The following is a 21,300-nucleotide window of genomic DNA, read 5'->3' as shown; positions in this document are numbered from 1 at the left end:
AGATACTGATGTGCTTTACTCTCATTTAATTTTAGAGGGCTGTTTATATGCCTAGCACAGGAGGTTATTTTCCTTCTAGTCTAAAGAATATGCCTATTGTTCATTTATAATGTGCAGATTTAATCCTGCCTTTGGGGGCAGTATAGCTTCACTTTGCGTACAAGAGACCAGATTTTGGCCCAAAGTTCCAAAACTTCTCTTTAATGTATTGCTCTGTTCTTTGCCCAGTCATGCTACGAACACATACGGAGGATAAGACTCCACCAAAGAGAGAACTGCCACGTTACTCACAGCTCCTGAGCCCGAGGACCCGAAGGGAGCCTCCTCCCTGCCACACTTTCTTGACCAAACACTGTTGGATGAAGAAGCAATCATGTCACTGCTGTTCTGGCTGCCTTTAAAAAAGGAAGAATGGTTATTTATCAGATGAGGGTTTCTTGCTGGCTTTTCTCTTAGACTAGCTATGATCATAAAGCACAGACATATGGATGCCGTGGGCTAAAAGCCTTTAATACACAACCTCAGCTTGTGTTTGGGAATCTCTTGGTGGAGAGTGGCCAAAGTTTCTTTTACCCTGCAGTTTTATTTCACTTTCCTGCAGACAGCAATCATCTGCCTTGAAACCTCGTTTGACTGTTCTCTCAGATGCCGTGTTTGTTTTGCACTGGGGAACCAACAGAAGGGAGAAGAGGTTATTTTATGGTCAAATGAAACCACAAGAACTATTTTGGTGGGACTGTTTCTGGTTGGCAGAAATGCGGCATGGACAGGAGAGGCCGTCTCCATGCTCCTAAACAACCTGCTCCTGGACCAAGGCAGCTTTTTCTGTATCCCTAAGAGGAAGATTTTACCATTCCTCTTCCTACCTATGCCAAACTCAGTACCTCTCCATTGCATTGTAAAGCTGCTATTGACTAATTTCCTTGTTTTATGATACTTACACGTGTATATTTAAACTCTGCAGACTCCTGTTAAATCTCAGGGATATCACACTTGCACCTTGAACATGCTAGTGCTGCTTTGTAATTCTGCAGGAGTTTGTGTGTGCCTAAAAGGACATACATTGTCCTGGGGTGAGAAGTCTCAAATCCTGGGGAGAGAAAACATAAAACCACCTGGCCTTCTGCACTGAGAAAGCTGCAAAATGACTGTTTTTTCCTAGGTGCACAGCTTTGTGCTGACAGATCACCCACTGACACCAGTGGGGTGCAAATCAGATTAGAATCGGTCTGGGTTTTATGCTGCCTTTATAAAAGGCAAATGGATATTTGGTATCCTGTTCCTATCAGACAAAAATAGTAATGTCTGAGCTGCATATTTAGAGCAAAAGCTCTTTTGAACTAGATTTTAACCTGCTTTTTTTTTACAGTTTAAATTACAGTCTTTAAATTGTCCAGGTCTGTGACTTCAGGAAAACAAAACAAAACTCTACAGGCTGTTTTCTCCTGTTTATCACAAGTATTATGCTTTAATAAATAGTACACTGATTACAACAGTTAATATATTGGTATGAGATTATCCTAACGTATGTTTTACAGTAACTTTGTATTTAAATAAAGCTGTTTAATTTTTAAAAGATTCTAGGCTTACATAATTTTTATTCCAATCTTGCTGCTGTCTTCAGGCATTTGAAAATTTGCTTTCCTTTATTTAACTGTAGCAAATAAGTGGCTCCCTTACTATCTTGATCATTCATGGGAATGGAGAATTTGAACTACAAATTAGTTTCCTAATGTAATTGTAAGAGACACTGTCAATAAAACTAATTTTTTTTGCTTTTGTTCCCTGCCAAATCAGTAAGGAGAAAATGGCTTAAAATTTTAAGATCATTTCCTGCAATTAAAGTACTATTTTTGACCCCATTGTCTCACACTGATCACACTAAGCATTAGCAGGCCCTATGAAAGATGGCTGTTACGCATCTTCAAAGCTGAAGATGCTGTTGTGCAGAGACAGCTCAGGTGAAGAGAGAGTGAGTAGTTGAGACCCACCTTCCCTACCATGTTGGCCTATCTTCTTCCTTCCTTAACTCTATTCCACAGGGAAGAGGAACTAACTGCAGAAATTATGCCTCTTCCCTAAGAACTGCTGCCTGGATTTTTGCATCACAGCAAACTCATGCCATCCATCCAAATGAGGATGCAGTCTGCCGGACAGTACAGTGTCTAAACCCATCCTGGGTACGTTGAGATACTGGGTTCTCGGTGTAACAGCTAGACTTGTATTTTTGCTGGTTTCACACATGAAATGAAAAGTACTGTTCATCTAAGCAAATGCTTTATAAAATTGCAGTGTTTAAAGTGGTTGGTGCCAATACCAGTTGCACAGCATGCAGTGAGACTGGGGAATACAAGACCAAAAACATGCTTTCCTACCAGTACACTGATTGTCAGCTTTAAACCATTGCCTCTCACCTCTATGAAATCTCACCTTATTCATATAAGGAAGAAAGCTCCAGCTGCCTGTCTTTGAGAATGTAAACAGACATAAGTAACAGCTGTGAACTTTTAATTTCAGAGTTGCTTAAAACTGGCAGTTTTCCAGTCTAAAGAAACACCCTGCCAGAAGGTTGAATCACTGAGATGTAGTCACAGCTGTTTAAAAAAAAAAAAAAAAAAAAAAAAAAAGAAAAGAGGTCTGTTTTCTCCAGACTGCATTCTTCCATGCTCTGGGTATTGATTTTAATTTCAGGTACTGCTTCCTACTCAAAATGCAGAACTTCTACTAGAAAATAGGACATGCAAAATGCATGCATGTACAAACTCCACAGGATTACCTAGAAAACTGTGATTTTTCAGCCTGCTGACGATGTCTACTATTGTACTTTCTAAACATACGGTTATTAGTTGCTCTTACTGGTCATCTGGTTGAAAATTGAGGAAGTTCTTGAGCTATAATTCAAGTGAGCCCTAAAGGGGCAACTAAGGTAACAGTGTGCAGCCGTTTGTGCTTCTAGGCTTTCCCACCAACCAGTAAAAGCAAGAGGCATGCTTCACTGGAAATACTCTTTTAGCCCAAGGGGAGCATTCAGGTTGCAAATTGTGCTATATAACCATGCAGTAGTGCTATTTGGTGTGTTAACAGCATGGCTTTTTTAGGAGATAATACGAGGCTACTTGCTAGCTTCCCTGATTAATCAAATCTCTGCTCGAAAAAATACTGTGCCTTGAAATAGCGTGTAGAAATGCAAGAGTACATTCAAGTTCCTCCTTTTGAGCCTGGGTGGATCACATGCTTAAATTATTAGTGGCAGATTTGCTATCTGCACTAATTTGCAATCAGGACTCCAGCTTCCTGATTAGTATGTTAAATTAAATCCTGCAGGCCTTGGAGCAGTATGAAAGCTGACCCTACCTGAGACTCTCACCTTTAGAGAGATACCACTGTACAGGACACTAGTACAGTCAGCTCTTCTACATCCAGGCTACAGCTGTTCAGCCAGCTCAGGCTTCAATGGAAGCCAACTAGGGTCACCTACAAAAAACCAACAACAAAACAAAAACACTGAGCGGAGCTGCACCTGGAAGCAGGACAGGTCTTAAAGTAATTTAGCTGTGACCAGACAAAGCAGAGCTTAACTGCTGGAGCCTGCAGTACAGGTTTGCTGTCTGTGTACAGTGCTCTCGGAAGCAGAGGGAATATGGTGCAGACCACTGCAGTCTCAGTGTTTAGCCCTGACAGAACTAAGCTTGGTCCACAGAGAACTTCTATTCCCCTTCCCTGAATGTGCACTCAGTAGCAGGGGTCATAATATAATACTAACATGATTTGGGTTTTTCCTTTATCTGAGATTTTTTTCCTGTCCAATTACTCCAGATACTCAAATGCTGTCAACTTAGTCTTCTTATGAACGTACTCTCTCCCCACTCTATATTAAGGCTCTTTGTACTTAAACTGCAACAGCGATTAAACAGGGAGGAGTCAGTCTTCTACAAACACCCATTTTGCAAAAGGTTCATTTTACAAAGAACTGAATAAATAGGAAGTTAGAGTAGTGCTGTATCTATTGCTGCTTTCAAGTGGTGGAGCAATGCCTCCGGAGGTGGAGAAAGTGACGTCAGGTCTAGTTTCTTGAAATCTTCATTAGCACTCAATGATGTTAACACCTTCACAGTCCTCTTTAAATCAAACACTGCATGGAGCATGCCCAAGGTGGAAATGGCTGCTTTTGGAGTGTTCTTTGCCGAAGCTTCATCATCGAGGCCGTTTTCCAAGACAGAAATCCTGTTCTCTGCAATAACTTTGAGGAAGTTGTAGAACTCTTTGTAGTCTATACCAGTGCAAGACTTCATGATCAACTAGGGGAAAAAAAAAAAAAAAACCAGCATTGAAATGGAAACAACTCTCTTTTATTTACAGTACAAATTACAAAAACATATTTTATCAAGCTAGTAACTATCTGGAATTAGTAACCACGTGTAAGCATATTTCTGTAATTCCCCAGTGGCACTAAAATTCTTTACCTTACTTGAAATGCCACTAGCCCCAAAAGCAACAGTCTGTTTCTTCTAAGTACTAAATGGCTGTGTTCTTTGAAACTATTTTTGAAGGATATCAACCTAGCAGCAGTAACAGCATCCAGAAATAAACGTTACATTTGTTTCATACTTAAGATTTTGGAAGCATACAAAACTGCTCAGTATAGTTATGTGTTCTGAAAGCATCACTTTGCAGACATGCAGACACAGAAACCTGCTGCCACCTTCACCTTAATTTTGCTTGTTTCAGATTCACTGTTTTATCATGAATCGTCTTCAAACCAGTTCTTCTGTGTGGGGTCTGTCTTATCAGTTCTTCTGTTTACATGAAAAAACACTTATAATTTATAAAGGGGAACATAAATAGTACATAAAGGATTGATCTTGCTGCTAATACTAACCTTGATAGTTGAAGAGCAGAAGTTGACATAGCAAATATGCACTGGCACAAGCCTTTCCCTATCTTACTAAAGTAATACTTGATTTCCTGCAAAATGAAGCTGTCACTAGTTCCTACTTCCATATGAAACATGTACGAATTCCAGGTATGAGGTTAAGGACTTGTGTGTCTCAGAAATCTCAAGGCGGTGAAATGCACCCTGGAAATACATGATCCTCTAATAGAGAGTCAGGCAGCCAGCATCATGTTGTTATACCTGGCATTGTAGGTGCCAATCATCCATAGGGTCCTTCCATTCATTGATTTCCCGCTGGACAGCTGCTAATTCATCCTGGAGGAAGCACCACATTATAGCCACATTGCAGCCATTCACCCAGTTGTGGTTAATGGAAATAGTATCCTCCTGAAGGAATAATTTAAATGGTTACTAGGCTCTACATAAGAAAGTGTGAGAAAACAGCTGTAACATCACTGATGCCGCAAAATGTAAAATCATGTTCCTCAGCAAGGGAAATGCTTCTTTGGCACCACTACCACCACTGTGTTGAAAGGCTGTCTCTTCCTAATGTCCCTGGACAACCAAAGCTTGTTTCACTCTATAAATAGGCAAATGTCTCTAGTTCCTCTGTCTGAGCATACTTTTTAAGGCTACAAAGGTGGGAGAAGGTGGTGGGGAGAAAGGAACAAGTTTGTTAATTTTGGTTTGTAATCATGAAGACCAATTTGTTAGCATTTTCCATTATTAAATTACAATTTACAGTTAGAAACCAAGATTAACAACTTCACCATAAGTCCACCTCACCTATCATCCTATTTCTCAGTGACTAGTAGCATCTAATGAGGAAAAGCATAAGAAAAGAGGGTTCAGACAGCTTCTTCAATTGTACACTCTTCCAGCTTCCAGTGGTCAGTGACGCAAGGAGTTTACGAGTTCAGGCTTCCCCTTAGCCATCATCTTGAGAAGCCACTGATAGACCTTTCCTCTGTGGATCTCTCTAAACTTTTTTGCAGCCCAGTTAGACTTTTGGCATCCACAACAGGCTGTGGCAATAAAAGTTTGATCTGATTCAAGCCTGCTGCCTGATTATCTCTCCATGTTATGAAAAGGTATCAGTTATCTTACCAGATTGTAAACTTGATGATGCCATCCACTGGGGATGAAGACTATCTCCCCTGCTTCCTGCACAATTTCAACAGGGGGTTGACTTTGGTTGTAGCGAGGGTAAACACTCCTGTCCTGAAGACTAGGTGCAGTCACGTCGAAGGGCAAGTTGCCATAGCGGTCTTTCAGATACTCCTCCTGTCCTGCGGGGTATAACAGCCATTTCTTTCTCCCGCATATATTGGCTGACCAGCTATAGGAACGGAAGACATCAGCATGGAATGGAGTCCTGTGGGGCAAATCAGAGGTTTAAGTAAAGACAGAAGAATTAAAGTCTCTGAGAATCAGACATACACACAGAATCAACCTCTACTATGCAAACATGATCCCAAACTGTCATCCTCTTAATTTAATTTTGATTGTTTTATGTATTAAGAGGCCACTATATCTACATAGTATTGCAGTGTTTTATATCCTCTGTGCTTCTCCATCAGATAGTTTTGAATCTGTCCCACAAATAGCTCAGTGGCAGGAGATTCTGTGATGTGAACTGATGAGAATACTGTAAATGCAACTTTATCACCAATGCTGGACTCAAAATTTTCACCTGCAAAATATTTGACCAACTCATCAGCGCCCCTCCACGGCTTCTATTGACTCTGCAAATCACAAGTGGCTGATGATCTCCAGGGAGTTTCTGCTCCAAAACCTTATTACATAAGCTAGCTGACAATTTTTGCAGATTTTGTGTGCGCAATTCAGGGCTTTTTGAAACGCAAAAGCACTTTAACTGACTGCATAAGGACAGCTCACATCCAGAACCAAATGAGCTGCTTGAGAAACAAGACTGGCTGGGTTCAGATATAACACTGTACAGTACGGCCACACTGCCTCTGCAGCATGATGCTATCCTGAAGGACAATGTGATAAACCCCTGTAATATTAATCTTAAAAAAAGAGTATGCAAGAATGACAGAAATGACCACATTGCCTTACCATGAACCTTTAGGTCCCATGTAGACAAACCGGTAATCATCCACTGCTATAGCATCCCAGTATTCATTCAGCCAGTCGGATGAGAAATACACAGGGGTTGTATACACATCTTGCTCGGGGAAAGCTCTTAAAAAGATAACGTGTTGGAAATGGGTCTCAGAAAAATGCAACGTTGCTCCTTCTACCTCAGGTTCCAAAACCCACACGCAAAGACCAATCAGGTCTCTAGCAGGCCATTAATACTTAGCTGCCATCTCCTTTATATCAATGACAACTCTGAGTTGCACACAAAATGCACACAATAGTGCTTTTCTGTCTCCCAGGAAAGCTGTAAAGGTTAACTGCTATTTGGGAAACTCCTTCTAATTACGGCAAAGACAGCTCCTAATAAACACATTCTCTTTAGATGAGATGCCTGCGAGACTGCTTGTCCAACTGGATGACACGTTGGGGGTGTGAGGGTTAGGAGGGAAGCCAGGCTGTGGGATTTTGCCAAGTGTGTGGCCTTCTCCCACAGGTTATGCTGCCCCTTTCCCATCCTAGGCTGCATGTGCAGACTTTCTGTAGCAAGCCACAGCACTGGTGTCTGGGAAAGCAAACAAACAGAGAGGCAGAGACTGACAAATGTCCTCTATCGCAAGTCACTGGCGCACTCAAAAATGAAAACAAGAGCTGATCACAAGAAAGTTGGATTAAGAGCAGGATACACTTAAGGAAGAAGAGATTTGAATGAAAAGACATAGAAGTCCTACACAGACATGGGGAATGGACAATGCATCCACCTCGCAAGCAGCAGGCTGTAGGAGAAGGAAAGCCAGAACAGGTTGAAGAGAACTTTAACGAGCAGGAAGGTTAACAGAAAAGAAAATAGATAATAAAGAATTATAACTCACACATGCTCACTGAATTAAACATAATTAGAAATGTTCCCCTTCTTTTTAAGAAGTAAGGTTTGCACTGTAGCAGTCAAACAAAAGCCAAATGTTCCAGCCACACGGTTTCCACAGGGATAACATACAGTCATTTAAAACGTAGATGAAAAGGAAAGCACTCAAGAATGTCACCTCTTCAGGAAACGATGACCTGTTTAAGGATCTTGTCCTGTGAAGTACCCCAAGAACAGTGCAGTGTAAGACTGGTATTTTGGTGGGCAGGTGCTAAAAAACAACACTGGTGGCATTTAAACGCTCGGGCATTAGAAGATGAGCATTAAGGCTCCACAGCAGTTCTTTGCTATGCACGGCATGCAGGGTTTCCATGGTGTTCTCTTACCTGCTCAGGTGCCAGTCCTTTAGATAAAGGCACCCTCGGGATGAACGGTAGTCATTTTTAATGTACTCTTTCCAGTACTTTATATAGTCCTTGAAGGGGAGCTCCTCCTTCGGGTTAGAATTGTACTCCTTGACATCACAGTTGGCAACTGGTACTACAGCCTCTCCTGAAACATAAACTCTTTGAGACCAGGTGGGGACAGAATAACTGATACTGAAACTGAACTCCCTTAACCTTATCCACTGCAGCAGCCTCTAATATCTGGGCCCTATAATGCTAAATACAGTACAAACACATAAAGCAACAATCCCTAGCCCAGCTCTCACTACCAACACCATAATTCTAGGCAAGCATGATTCAGACCAGAAGTTATTTATTTAACGTGACCTGAATTTTTCTCTTAAACTACATTAGAAGTGGGGTATTGATTCCTGTTAAATATACTAATATTTTACAGCATCAAGAGATATTTCACTGTAACTACAGAATACCTTCCCCTTGCCTGGGGAAAGTGGCAGGCTGCTCCTCTGGTTAATGTTAAGCAGGTATATAAATTGGTATGGTTAAATTATACAACACTTTTAATTTTACTTCATCGTGGGAAAAAAATGCGAGATTGGAATCTGCAAAACATAAAGTATAGAAAATTAATGTATTAACTTAGAAAAAAGTCTGGAGAATTGCTTGGTTTTGTCCAGTGGTTCTGTTCCTAAGATTAAAAAAAAGCTGTGTCATTTAGCATACATGTTTTAATTAGGTATTAAAAATGCCATGACTTACCAAACTTCTGCAGCAGATGATCAAAGTTAGGCTTTCCATCCCAAGTAACCCAATTTCTCCTGCTGCCCCAGTCTTCAGTGAACTTAGCTGAGAAAATACAGGGATGGTTGGGAATCAAATAATCCCGGAAAAAGTCTGAGTAAGTGAATGATTCTACTTTTTCAATAAAGTCAACGTGTCCTCCGGGGAGACAGAACGCACCCTGAGATGAACTGTTGTAGTCACGAAAAAAGGCAGTGGAACAGGCAAATGTTGCCCTGTCCATGCAGGCTGGATACCCTTCCTGGCTTAGCCAAGACAGCGTTGACCAGATGCTATGGCAAAAACCCCCTGCTTTAAAACGTGATTTGAGTCTCTAAATCCATGAAAACTTACAGGAAAATATAAATGGCCAGAGGTAAAACAAGAAGTCACACAGGATCATCCCACCACGTTTGGCTAATTAGGATCTTCCATAGTTTATAAAGCTTAATGCTGGTGGGATATCTGACAACAAAGTCACCCTATGGATGTTGAAGATGTTGCTTTTCCATCACGTTCTTGCCAGGGCGACCACGCTCTCTGGGGACGACCAGCAGAGGCTGGTTCCTTCCTAAAAGAGCAGAAACATTCATTTCAGTAGGATATCCCTGCTAAATGAATTAATTGCAGGGGTGGAGGGAAGGAAACCCCCTAAATATTTGGGGCCCTGGGAAATTGTACTGGGGTTCACCCCTTTGTCAGGAGACGATATAAGCTCTGGTATCCCCCACCCTCCCCAGACCCTTCTCTATGGGCCAGGGAGCACTTACAGGTAAAAAATAATAAAAAAAAAAGGTAAATAATAGTGAATAAAAGGGAAGAGTCTGGGAAGGCCGGGAGGAGACTGAGCACAGAGCGGGAGGGAGGAGGCCCGAGGGCAAATGAGGCCACATACCCTGCAGGGATGGGCTTCAGGAGAGGGGAGACACGGGAGGTGAAGGGGAGACCGCGCTGCTCAGGGCGGGGAGAACGGGGCCGCCATGAGGCGGTTCCCCCCTCACAGAGCTCCACCGGGGGGGGGGGGGGGGAACCCGGACACCACAGGCCGTCGCACACACCGTCCCCGCGTTGAACTCCCGGTCCGGCCGCGCATCCGCGGCCCGCAAAAACGGAGAGAACAGCGGAGAAGGGATACTCACCCCCGCCCTCCGCGGGGGAGAACCCCGGGGCGAGCGGCGGCGGCAGCGGAGGGTCCAGACTCCCGCAGCCGCTCACGGAACCTCAGCGCTGAGATGGCGGAGCCCGGGGGGGGAATGAGAAGGGGTGAGCAACCCGAGCGCGGCTCAGCCAATAGCAGCGGGCGGCGGGCGCAGGCGCAGAGCGTCGATGCGGGGTGATCGCCGTCGTCTTCCCGCGCTGCGCTGAGGGAGGTGGGTGCGTGTGGGGGGAATCGGGTTGGGATCGAGGGAAAAGGGGAGAGTGGAGGGGTGGCGGGGTGCCTAGCCGAGGTTTGGAGGAAAGGTGGAGGTTGGTGGTATTTGGGTAGGGGGGTAGGAAGGGCGGTTGGGCCTAAGCTTGAGAGGAGGATGAGGATGGAGAGGTTGGGGGTCGGCCTAGGGGAAGGGATGGGGGTCTGGCTTAGAGTGGAGGGAGGGTGATGGGAATGGGGGTTGGGGTAGCTGAGTTATAGGTAGGGGAAGGAGAGACATGGAGGGGGGAGGTGGGTCTGGCCTTGGGGAAGGTATGGGGGTTTGAATGGAATAGAATAGAATATTTCAGTTGGAAGGGACCTGTAACGATCATCTAGTCCAACTGCCTGACCAATTCAGGGCTGACCGAGTTAAAGCGTGTTATTAAGGGCACTGTCCAAATGCCTCTTAAACACTGACAGGCTTGGGGCATCCACCGCCTCCCTAGGAAGCCTGTTCCAGTGTTTGACCACCCTCTCAGTGAAGAAATGCTTCCTGATGTCCAGTCTAAACCTCCCCTGGTGCAGCTTTGAACCATTCCCATGCGTCCTATCACTGGATACCAGGGAGAAGAGGTCAGAGAGCTCTACAGATCAGTTTGCCTTAGTGCTGTGGCAGAGGGAGAGATGAGGATTGCGGTGGAGCCTGGCCTAGCAGTGAAGGAGAGAAGAGGATTTTGGGTGATTGACCTATGGCTTTCTCTAGTAGGACTAGGAAAAGAATGGGGTCTCTTCTGGTACCGGGAAAAGGACAGGTACTGGGTAAAGATCTGGTGTAGCAGGTGACTGTGGTGTGTTTGGGATAGGAGAAGGAAGACTGTACTGGGAAAAAGGAAGAGAAACAGGTGGAAATGTTTTTTGGGAGGGGGGAGTTCTATCTTGAGGGAAGGAAATCGTGAGTCTTGGGGATGGCATTGGGGGAGGAAAAGTGAGAGAGCTGTGGGGGGAAAGAAGGGAAACAGAGGAGGGTACACCCTGAGGTGAGGGGGCAGGGGAGCAAGGTTTAGGAAGTGTAGATGTGTCTGTGTTTTGGGTTGGAGAGGTTGAGACAGGGTGACGATTGAAAGGAAGGCTGATAAGGTTTAACCCAGATGCTGTAGGGGCTGGTGTGGGTTGAAGGATGGGAACTGAGGCAGTCGCATACTTACATGTATTTGGGAGAGGGTGGTGGGACTTTGGTCTTCTATAAAGTTGCTTTGTATCAGAAATGGAGTGGGGTCAAAATGTTTTTTCAATAGAAGGTTGGAAACATGTTGATGTGGATAAGCCCCTCAGTCTGGAGCTGTTCTTTAGTGGGGATCTTTTCAGATGAGGAGAGCTGAATTTCTCTGTGTGCCATAGTAGAGTGGTACTGTGTGTCTATGCCTGCTGCACCTCCTGGAGGGTCACCACTGAGTACTTTATATCTTGTAGCAACATTTGGAGAATTGTAGAGTTAGAAAACTGGTAGAACTGCATTTTAGGCCTTTAGTTAAAAAAGAGGGGAAAGTCATGTGATAGACCTTATAAACTTTTTTATTATGAGGGTTGTTGGGCTCACAGGAGTGTTAAACTCATAATTTGTCAGATGGTAGCTTTGAGAATAAACCACCAAAGATAATGACCCTATGGAAACTTCAGCCATGAAGGAGGAGGAAAAGTAAACAAACACCAACACATTAGAAATGTGTGCAGAAATGTTCTGCAGATGATTACGAAGGGCAGGTGAGAAAAATCTGTGACTAAGTTTTGGAGGCTCTGAGGTAGACACATTGCGAGGGGACGGCATTCTGCTCGTGAGCTGACAGCACCTTCTCCCAGTGTATGTAGCATCACCTTGCATCTGGAGTAATTAGTAATGCTTACATTAGATTGAATGATCTCAAAGCACTTCACAAGAGAAGGTGAGTCACCTCCTTTTTATAGAAGCAGCCACGGAGTTATGTGTCAGCTAAAGAATTTATACAATGTTGTGGTGACGCTGCCGGAAATATAATCCACACCTCTTTGATGCTAATCCTAGTTCTTGCTGTATGCTGCTTTGTATAGCTGTGTATGGTACTGCAGTCGGTTTGGGGGCAGATGTGTCAAAAAGACAAACTGTTTGCTAAAAAAAGAGGTGATTTACATTATATGGATAATGTGTTGATGTTGGGGAGCCCAGATTGGGAGAGACTGCATGTGTCTGTCTGTAGACAAATGTGTAGGCAAACATAGTTCTTCAAAAAATATGAAGGAATTTATTGTGAAATCATTTAGATGTCACTTCCTCTTCCACTGCATACAGGGAAATGGTTTAAGGACTGTAACCCTCTCAAGTTTATAAACCTATTCTTGACTGCATTTACAAGTAATTTAAAGCCATTTGTTTATTTTTTTTTTTTCCTGCCAACCTAGTCCTTTGCATGGTATTCTGAAGGACTTAGATCTGTTTGTTGGTTTTTTGTTTTGGTTTTTGGTTGTTTGGTTTTTTTTTCTTTTGTTGTTGTGGGGTTTTTTGTTTATTTCTGGGTGGGAATACTGAAATGGTATGTTTTACTGCAGGTGAGGCTTTTTTCAGTGTATTTTACAAACCCATGAATATTCCATGTCTTGTAATATAAGGAATTGCTAGTCATGTTTTAGGAGGAATAGAATGGTGAGTGACGTAATGCTGAACTTCAGGTGGTGGGGTTGAAATAAAATGATGGGAGGAGAAGGGGAGAGATCCTGAATTTCAAGTAATAGTTCCTTATAGTAAACCAGCTGTCTAAGTGACAGAAGGCCTCTAGCTCAGCATTTCTGAAATGGGATTGTCAAAACTTTAGGAAGTGGGGGGGGGGGGGAAATGTTTTCATTTTGAAGGACAGTAGCTGAGCTATTTGGTCTTTAGCGGTGAGCTCACTGTTTACATCAGAGATGAAGTCAGTATATTTAACATTGCTTTTCTTTGCACAGCTCAAGTATGATGAGGCGTCCTCCATGTAGGTGCTGTACAAGCTAATAAGAGAGAAGCAGAGGCAAGGTTCTGTTTTACAAAAGGCAAAGTACTGCCAGTAGATGAGACTAAGAAGTTTCTTTAGTATTGAGGAGAATAGAGTTACAAAAGTAAGAGGACAATGATGGTTTTTAGCTGCTCAAAAACTGTAATCACAGGTTAATGCCCGACATTATATGACACAATGCATGAGTGTCATAGGTGAAGTACATATTTAGTGCCTTTTTCCAGCTAACTTCAAATAATTGTGACCGTTTCTTCTTTTGTTTGTTTAACTTTGGTAAAATTTCTCATGTGTTTTAATCCGACTCCTTGAAGTCTTGGGTTAAATTATAGTATGCTGTTGAATGTTCATAAATTGTAGCTATGTTCTGTAACATTGATGACTGTTTTCATTGCTGAATAGAATCAATCTTGGCTATCCTTACATACATCTATATTTCTGCAAGGTTTAAATTTCTTCTCTGAGAAAGGAGAGAGAGAGAAGAAAAAAAAAAAGTCATGTAGATCTGATGGTAATTAAAACGTCATTATATTGGGGAAAAATGTCCTGGAACAATGAATGGATTTAATTACCAAATAGGTTTTTGCTTGGAAATTCTGGCCTCAGGCACAGAAAGGAGCTGACTATCAGGCAAAGCCTTTAAGCTCTCAGGTGAGTCAAAAGTCATAAGACCCAAGGCATGTACACATATATATACACAGGTCAAGTGACTGCTTCATTTCTTCTCCTGGACTGAGAGGACTTGTTTTACTCTTAGATCCAGGGTTAAATATACGTTCTCTATTATTTATATATTTTTCCTTTTGGTAACGGGCATTGTAGGATTTTTGCTTTAGCTTCAGTTTTTTTTACCTGCTCTTTTGGACTTTGAAGAGAAAGAAATACTTGGGGAAAAAAATTCTACCTACGGATGGACAGTTCTGTAAAGGCAGCAGCCCCCAAAAGGCTGCCTGAGAGTTTTGCATCTACAGATAGAGGTAAGGAGCTTGAGATATGGCTTAGGAAGATCTTTTTTTATGGTGCAGTTGTGAGACTGCATCAGACATTAGTATTTTCACAGCGTTAATGGTAGGGAGCAGGCTTGAGAGAAAATGCTGTCTTGATGGGGAGCTAGTGGTGGTTGGAGAGAGTTTGTGGAACTCTTAGCTTGTGAAAATGGGCTTTAGGCTGAGATTTTACAAAACTTTAAGAGTCGTTTGCTCATTTACAATTTCTCCTTGCCTCCCTCGTACGGCTGTGCCTGGTTGAACGTGGCTGTTGCTGTTAGCAAGGTCTAGGAGTTGTTTTTCAGATGACGTTATGTTCTGTGGTGCCCGTCCCAGCAGTGAGCATTGAGAAACCTGCATTTAGTTTCAGGTTTCCCTTGTGATCTTCTGCAAGGCGTGTAATCTTTCAGTGTCTTGGTTTCATCATTATTTATATACGTTATTTATAAAATAACATCTCAGGGCAACAGCTTGTTGTGAGCAGCGTGCTGATGTTTATGAGATATTCAGAAACTAGTGTAAGTGGCAAAGACTTGCACAGGGTGGGGAAAGGAGATGTCAGGTGCTTTGTATGGGGTGGGATCTACTGCTTTCCCAAATGTGACGCACTGTTTAGATAAATTGGGAGGCTGCTGATTCATTTGAAAAAATTTTTTTTTTCTGGGTCTGATGGGAGGTCTTTCAGTAAATTTCATTTGCCTCTGCAGTATGTTTAGGATACGGGAAGCTTGAGGGTGTAATACAAGACGTTTATTTTTCGTAATCATCTGTTCGCTATTGTATTTGCTTCATATCTAGGTAGTGTCAAACAGTTAATTTGGATGTGTTTGTAAATCCTGATTAATAAAGCTATAACATGATTTAGTTTCAGCTGTCACTGATTTCAGCACTAATGTAATTTATGTTGTTGTTTAAACTGACATAGTTGTCAGTTATACTAACAAAAAATACACCATTATTAGTACATAACTGTGTATCTATATTAGAAACATTTTCCACTTAAAATATCCTGTAAAAGCCCCTGTTCTGCTTACGGCTGTTTTGGAATCCCACTGCTGATGTTTATTTCTTTGCAGTCACATTTGATTGTTAAAAAGTATTTTTCTTTTCCCTGTTTCTTTGTGTATGACAGGAAGAAAATAACCTTTAAATAAAATCATAATGATTGGCTACTCACAAAGCCCAACCAGGCTGGAAAAAAGAATTATCTCCATCAGATCTGTCTGATCTAACCTTGCTGTATTAGAGGAGTTACCTTCTTTTTCTAGATGGAGGAATTGAGGCCTTTCAGCTTTTTCTCCAAATTATGAAGTTATGGAGCAAATGATTGAAAAAGAAATAATATTTCCTAGAACTTGTCATTGTTTTGTTGGCTATAGCTACTCATTTAAATCAGAATTCTGTGGGCTTTTGCCCACAGTACAGTGTGAAGTTGTCTCTCTAGGACTGTGGTTTTATTAGGCCAAAACAGATTGAGAATTTTCCCTTTAAACTTATGGCTTATTTTTTCCATTTGCATCATTAAAATTCATAATGCCATGGAAATAAGGTATGAAAACCAAAGTAAAGTTTTTTGAGGAATGTGACATACCATGAATAGTCCTTATCTCAGTAATACTGAAGTTCTGAATATATTTAATAAAAGACGTCATTGGAACTGGACTCAGGGTTGGAGTGCTCTGTTTAAGGGATATTAATGATGCAGCAGCCTGAAAGCACTAGGAGATCTTCAGTGTGCGCTATAGGAATTCACACCAGTGCTACCTGAAAAAGGACTATTAGCTTTTATATTTGCATTAGGTTTCTTAGACATTTCCTTAAGGGGAACAGATTGTACTGAAGTGAAAAGGAGTAAGTAGTGTCAGTGTCAGCCTAACTGGGGATTTTGTGGTGGAGATCTAACTTTTCATTTATTGCACCATCCAAGTAGCAGATCACCTTGAGATGATGTTATGGTACTAATCTGTAAATTGTGCTATGATACATCAAAGGCTTTGAGAAGATAATACGTGAGTAATTAAATCACCATTACATAATGGGTGTTCACAAAGTAGTTGTGGAACGTAATTGTTCTTCAGTGTTCGTGCTGAAAACTGTAGTATTATGAAGGAGATGTTACAGGAAACAATCTGACCCTTGGGTACAAGAAGCGTCTTTGGAAATGTGGAGAGATGCCAATCCAGATATGTTTCATTTAACTTACGTTCCAAATTTGAGATTGTTTTGATGTAAGCGAGCCAGGCCTGAGGCATGTGACAGCTCTTTGTTTTCTCACTGAAATTCCAGATACCAGTGAGCAAGTCTTATAAGATTAATATTATGTCATCAAATAGCATCATGGGCTCCCAGGAAAACATGGCCTGTCACAGAGGTGCAGTGAAATCACCATTGCCCTGAACATTGTGTCCCTTCATGCCGAGTAAACAGAGTCAGTTCTGCTGGCTCTTTTAAGCATCTGCCAGTTCTGCTGCTGCTTACTCCGCTATCATGTGTGCGGAGTTGCTCTGCGTACCAGACCAGCAGCACCTCTTCCAATACCATTATGGCATCTTTTTCATCTTAACTTCCACTTGAGTCAGTCAAGGTTTTCCCAGCAGGGCTGCTAAGTTGCTTCCAGTTCTTCCCAAACTCCTATTTCCAAACATCTTTGATAGTAACTGAGCAACAACAAATATTTCACAGAACAAGTACTACAGATTTGGGGCGTTTACTTTGGCTCTGTTGTTCTATCAGAAGTTGTAGTATCCATTTGAGTTTTGTAAGATAGGTATTTTTGCAAGTCTCTCCTGAGACCAAGAGTGATGGTCTGAGATAGTGACGATTTCTGAAGAGTATATCCATTTGTGGCTGGGTGTTTCTGCTCTTTAATGATTGAGAGTTCTGGTCAGTTGTGACTTTATTTTCACCTGCACTGTTGAATGCATTGGATAGACATTCTGGGTATGTTCTGAACATACCTGGATGTTGAGATATCAGAGTGGAAGGGGAAGGACCAGTTATTTATTATGATTGTTGTAGATACATATTGATGAGCTTGCATTTTGGTATATTCTGGATTTTCTTCAGTACTTATTGGTCTATGGGAAGCTGCTTCTGATGATGAGATGAGGAATGGAAAAATTTTTACATGATCACTTTCCAGCAAAATGGAGTATGTGAAAGGCTCAGAAAAGTTAGTAAAAGTTTTTCATGATTCTGTTTTTGGTAGGTTCCTCTCCACCCCAAAATATGAACATACGCATGTGAACACAGAGAGTAATCTAATTATAAAGCACCTCCCCTGTCCGAAACAGCACAACAGTTATTAAATATCCAGGGCATTAATGCAGTAGTCACTTGAAGTTTGTGCTGTTGTAAATCACATGCTGAAACATGATGAGAACATTATAAAAGGGGGAGGCAGTGCTGTTATGGAGTGAGCAATAATATTGACAGTCCTATTCAGAAAGGGTGAGCCTTTCTGAAGGAAATATTCGGATGGTTAGAAATGGTTACCAACTTTTGTAAGCCATCCGCAGCTATTTCCAAATCTGTCTTGGGTATGCACCTGAAAGGTTACAGTGAAAGTACTAGAAGCCTGCAGTGGATGAGATTAACTATTTATGAGTATGTTTTAACATCAGCTTTTATATGTTGCTAAGGATTCTTGCTATTTTTTCTTTCTTTTTTATTCTAGTTTCTCCTTCTGGCTTTGAGGGCATTGCTCTTGAAGAAGAGGATCTGAACGGCAGGCTGATGAACGAAGACATACGTATCCATAGCTGGCCTTGTTCTTACTACTTGGACACCAGCAAACAATGGGTCTCTGGCAGACTCTCACTGACTCCTGTTGCGATCAAATTTACAGCTGACAAGACTGGGGAGCTTTTGGTCAACTTCCATCTTTCTAGTGTCAGTGAGATCAAGAAGGAATCTTCAAATTTAATCTTCAGCTCCCTTACCATCTTAGAGAAGAATACCAAGCACTGGTTCAGTTCTCTGCAACCCAACAGAAATGTGGTATTCAACATCCTTGAGCACTTCTGGAGGGAGCAATTGCTGTCAAGCCAAGGTGCAGGAGCAGAAGCAGCAGCTTTGCAGTCAACAAAGGGAAAAGAACTGACCGGGTTATTGACTGGATCGCAGAAGCAACTGGAGGACACAGCAAAAGTGCTGCATTACCAGGGCGAGCAGTTTGATAACATCATGAGAGGACTCAACAAGATCGAAGGGGATATGGATGTAGCAGACAGGTACGGTACGCTGTAGCAGCTACGGTACAGGTAGCATCCTCTGAGCTAAGCAGTGGTTGTGGGATCGTATTGTTTATGTCTGAAATTTGTGGGGCAGATCCACAGATGTCTTTAGGAAACTAAACTGTTGACTTTCACTGAAAGTTTAAGCCTGTGGTGGTCTTTTATGGATCTAGTTCTTGTTATAAGATGTTTCTATATTTCTCCTCTCCCTTTTGTGTGACATTCTTTCACCCTGGTGAAGTTGTTTGTGTGTGTGGATATATATACCTGTCCTCTGTCCTTCAGATAACTTTTCAAGCCCTTATGTGTTTCAGCCACAACTGGCAGAAATGGTAGAGGTCTCCAAATTATTAACAACCTGTAAGTTTTGAGAGACTAGGCAACTAGTTATGGGAAAGAGTTGCAAATTAATATCCCCACTGAAGGACAAGGTATGGCAGTCACATTTTTATTAGATGTCCTAGAATATGCATAATTGAAAAATACTGGAAGTTGGCTTTGGTTAATTTTGCCAGTCCCGGACCAGCCTGTTTTGCTGTTCCACAGCAAACACAACCACAGTTCTGCTTTTCTGGTTCTTTTCAAAGGAAATGTTGAATATGGCAGGTGAGCTGCTGACTTGGAGATGGTTTCCTAGAGTTATCGGGAGACAGCTGCCAGTTAATCTTTAGTTCAGGTAGATTGTACTCCTTTCTCTGTGCATGAAAGTCAGCTCTTAAGGCTGCTTTTTGCATACAAAGTGTGTGTAGTTGAGGGCTTTATATTTGCACTTTGCTTCACAAGAACTTGCTTCCCAGCTACACACAGTAGTGAGGATTGGGTCTGTGGTGCGGATGTAGTGAGGGAAATGCCTATAGAAACAGCGCTCCCTTATTTGTGCTATAAAACTGCACTGCTTTTAACCTTAGTTGGAATACTCCCTGCCTTTAGGTCTAGGTGGAATAAATACATTTCGAGGAAAAAATGAGCAGTGTTGAGTAACACTGAACTGCTGAGCTTTGTCTGCAGAGTGTGGTGGTGCAAAAACTGGAGAGAACTGGAGTACTAGACTATTTGTGGTAATCTCAGTCAGGCACTTAAGCCAGTGTATTAAAAAAAATTAGCCACCAAATGCTGCCTTTAGACAACTGAAATAAGAGATTTAGAGCACATTTGAGGTGTTGCTTAACTTTAGCTGTTGCAGACCTCAATGTGAATAGTAAATGGTTGGTGTCTTAATCAGAACATTATGACTTTACTATTTAATGATTAACGTTCAAAGTGAATTATTCTGTGCTATTCTGTATGCTGCAGGTTGGATTCAACAGCAGTCCAAAATAGACAGTAAGGTTAAGGGTGGTATTGTAATGTTTGAAGATACATAGCTATGAGTGTCTTCGTAGAAGCTCTGACACCTGCATGAAGAAACAAATACAATAAAGTTCAAACTAGTTGTTTTTGGAAAAAGCATGTGTTTTTAGACGGATATCATGTCTAAAAGAAAGTGTTGATTTCACAATGATTCTGGTGATATTCTCCATATCCTTTAATGAAAAGCCAAGATATCTGAAAGCTTCAGCAATAGCTTTTAAAGTTCTGTAGCAATAAACAATGAGTAGGAAAATAAATAACCTGCTCATTGTTTTTGGAAGAGAGTTTTGTTTTGGGTTAAGATGCACTGGGAGGTATTATTTGTCCTCATGAACCTGAAGAGCTAGATGCTTTGATTTAGAAATGGAAAAATAAAGGAAGGCATTGACCAAATGTTAGCTGAGATTCCGTTATATCTACATACATTATGAAGAGTTTGGCCAGCTTGCTCTCAGGCTAAAATGCAGCCCAGAAGCCATTAGTGAAACTGTTTTAATTGCACTGTGCTTTTTGAGGAGTTCTAACACTTAGTTTTCTAGCATAGTGTGCGTGTGTGTGTTTTTTCTCATAAAGCTGCCTCCCCCCCTGCCCCCAAAGTCTTCTCTTAAACTGATGACATCTTTCTTCATGTCCCTAACCAGTGTAGAAAATGGGGAAGACCATGACTGAAGCTCATTTGATTGTTACATATTGGGTAATTCAGACTATTAACATAGATAAATATGCTAATGTCTATTCAGGCTCTTTGACTCTTGCTTTCTTCAGAAGCTTGATGACAAGTAACTACATGGATAATAGCATGCAGGACTATTTTGCATGTGTAGCAGATTTTGTTCAGAAGGAAACTTTGGTAAAAACTTTTGTGTCTGCTAATTCAAGGTTATATGAGCAACACCAGTTTGATGGTGGTGTCTTTCATAAAAAGAATGAGGCCCCTTTATCTACTTTCATATGTTTAAAACTTTGATTAACTTTATCTTGCCTGTATGTGTGGGCTTTTTTGGATTATTAATTCTGTTGTTGTGTAAGCCTGGGTATATACAGCTGCTTTCAGTGGACCTTAGTGCAGATAAGCAGAGCTGAGTCTGACATGCTAGCAGATGTTCAAAGACCAAAAATAAACAGAAAGCCAGATTGACTGGTTCCTTTTTAATATATTACTATTAGAGGACAAGGTACTCTGGTTGCAAATTTTCATTTGTATATAAGGACTGGTCATATAGTTTGTTGATACAGAGGGGTGACTCCTCCGTGGAAGGCCAGAGAAGCTGGCTGGAGCGTTTGTTAGGGCTGTGCAGCAGAAAAATCATGA

The 21,300-nt window shown here is 41.7% G+C and overlaps 3 protein-coding genes across 17 annotated transcripts in view; 2 read left to right on the top strand and 1 right to left on the bottom strand.

Moving 5' to 3' along the window:
* The window catches only part of ALS2CL (ALS2 C-terminal like), a 47,136-nt gene extending 45,558 nt beyond the window's left edge, over positions 1–1,578 (top strand). For all 6 annotated transcript variants that reach the window (XM_052808699.1, XM_052808719.1, XM_052808702.1 and 3 more), the window contains one exon: positions 229–1,578. In XM_052808699.1, the coding sequence (XP_052664659.1) occupies positions 229–300 (72 nt within the window). In that variant the 3' untranslated portion in view covers positions 301–1,578. The remainder of the gene's footprint in view (positions 1–228) is intronic.
* Positions 1,579–2,636: 1,058 nt separating this feature from the next.
* JMJD4 (jumonji domain containing 4) lies at positions 2,637–10,282 on the bottom strand. Of its 4 annotated transcripts, XM_052808832.1 has the most exons (8): positions 9,945–10,081; positions 9,404–9,620; positions 9,029–9,115; positions 8,249–8,414; positions 6,977–7,102; positions 6,002–6,269; positions 5,135–5,281; positions 2,637–4,298 (listed from the first exon to the last, which is right to left on the bottom strand). In XM_052808832.1, exons 2-8 carry the CDS (start codon positions 9,450–9,452, stop codon positions 3,987–3,989), a joined length of 1,155 nt encoding a protein of 384 aa, XP_052664792.1. In that variant the 5' UTR covers positions 9,453–9,620; positions 9,945–10,081; the 3' UTR covers positions 2,637–3,986. The 4 variants fall into 4 exon arrangements, with proteins under 4 accessions (XP_052664792.1, XP_052664775.1, XP_052664768.1 ...); XM_052808815.1 differs by lacking the exon at positions 9,945–10,081 and adding an exon at positions 10,189–10,282 and having other exon boundaries at positions 9,029–9,620; XM_052808808.1 differs by having other exon boundaries at positions 9,029–9,620.
* A 52-nt stretch (positions 10,283–10,334) lies between these two features.
* SNAP47 (synaptosome associated protein 47) overlaps positions 10,335–21,300 on the top strand; it is a 31,203-nt gene continuing 20,237 nt past the window's right edge. Inside the window, exons 1-2 of one of the 7 annotated variants that reach the window (XM_052808773.1) lie at positions 10,335–10,419; positions 18,080–18,635. In XM_052808773.1, coding sequence (XP_052664733.1) covers positions 18,139–18,635 — 497 coding nt within the window. In that variant the 5' untranslated portion in view covers positions 10,335–10,419; positions 18,080–18,138. Of the gene's footprint in view, positions 10,420–12,319; positions 12,341–14,148; positions 14,395–17,241; positions 17,576–17,832; positions 17,854–17,886; positions 17,907–18,079; positions 18,636–21,300 lie in introns of those variants that run through there. The other 6 variants (XM_052808754.1, XM_052808746.1, XM_052808739.1 and 3 more) reach the window with 6 other exon arrangements.

The sequence above is a fragment of the Harpia harpyja genome, chromosome 1, assembly GCF_026419915.1.
Source record: "Harpia harpyja isolate bHarHar1 chromosome 1, bHarHar1 primary haplotype, whole genome shotgun sequence".
Classification (NCBI taxonomy): domain Eukaryota; kingdom Metazoa; phylum Chordata; class Aves; order Accipitriformes; family Accipitridae; genus Harpia; species Harpia harpyja.
This window is presented reverse-complemented; position numbering and strand designations above follow the sequence as displayed.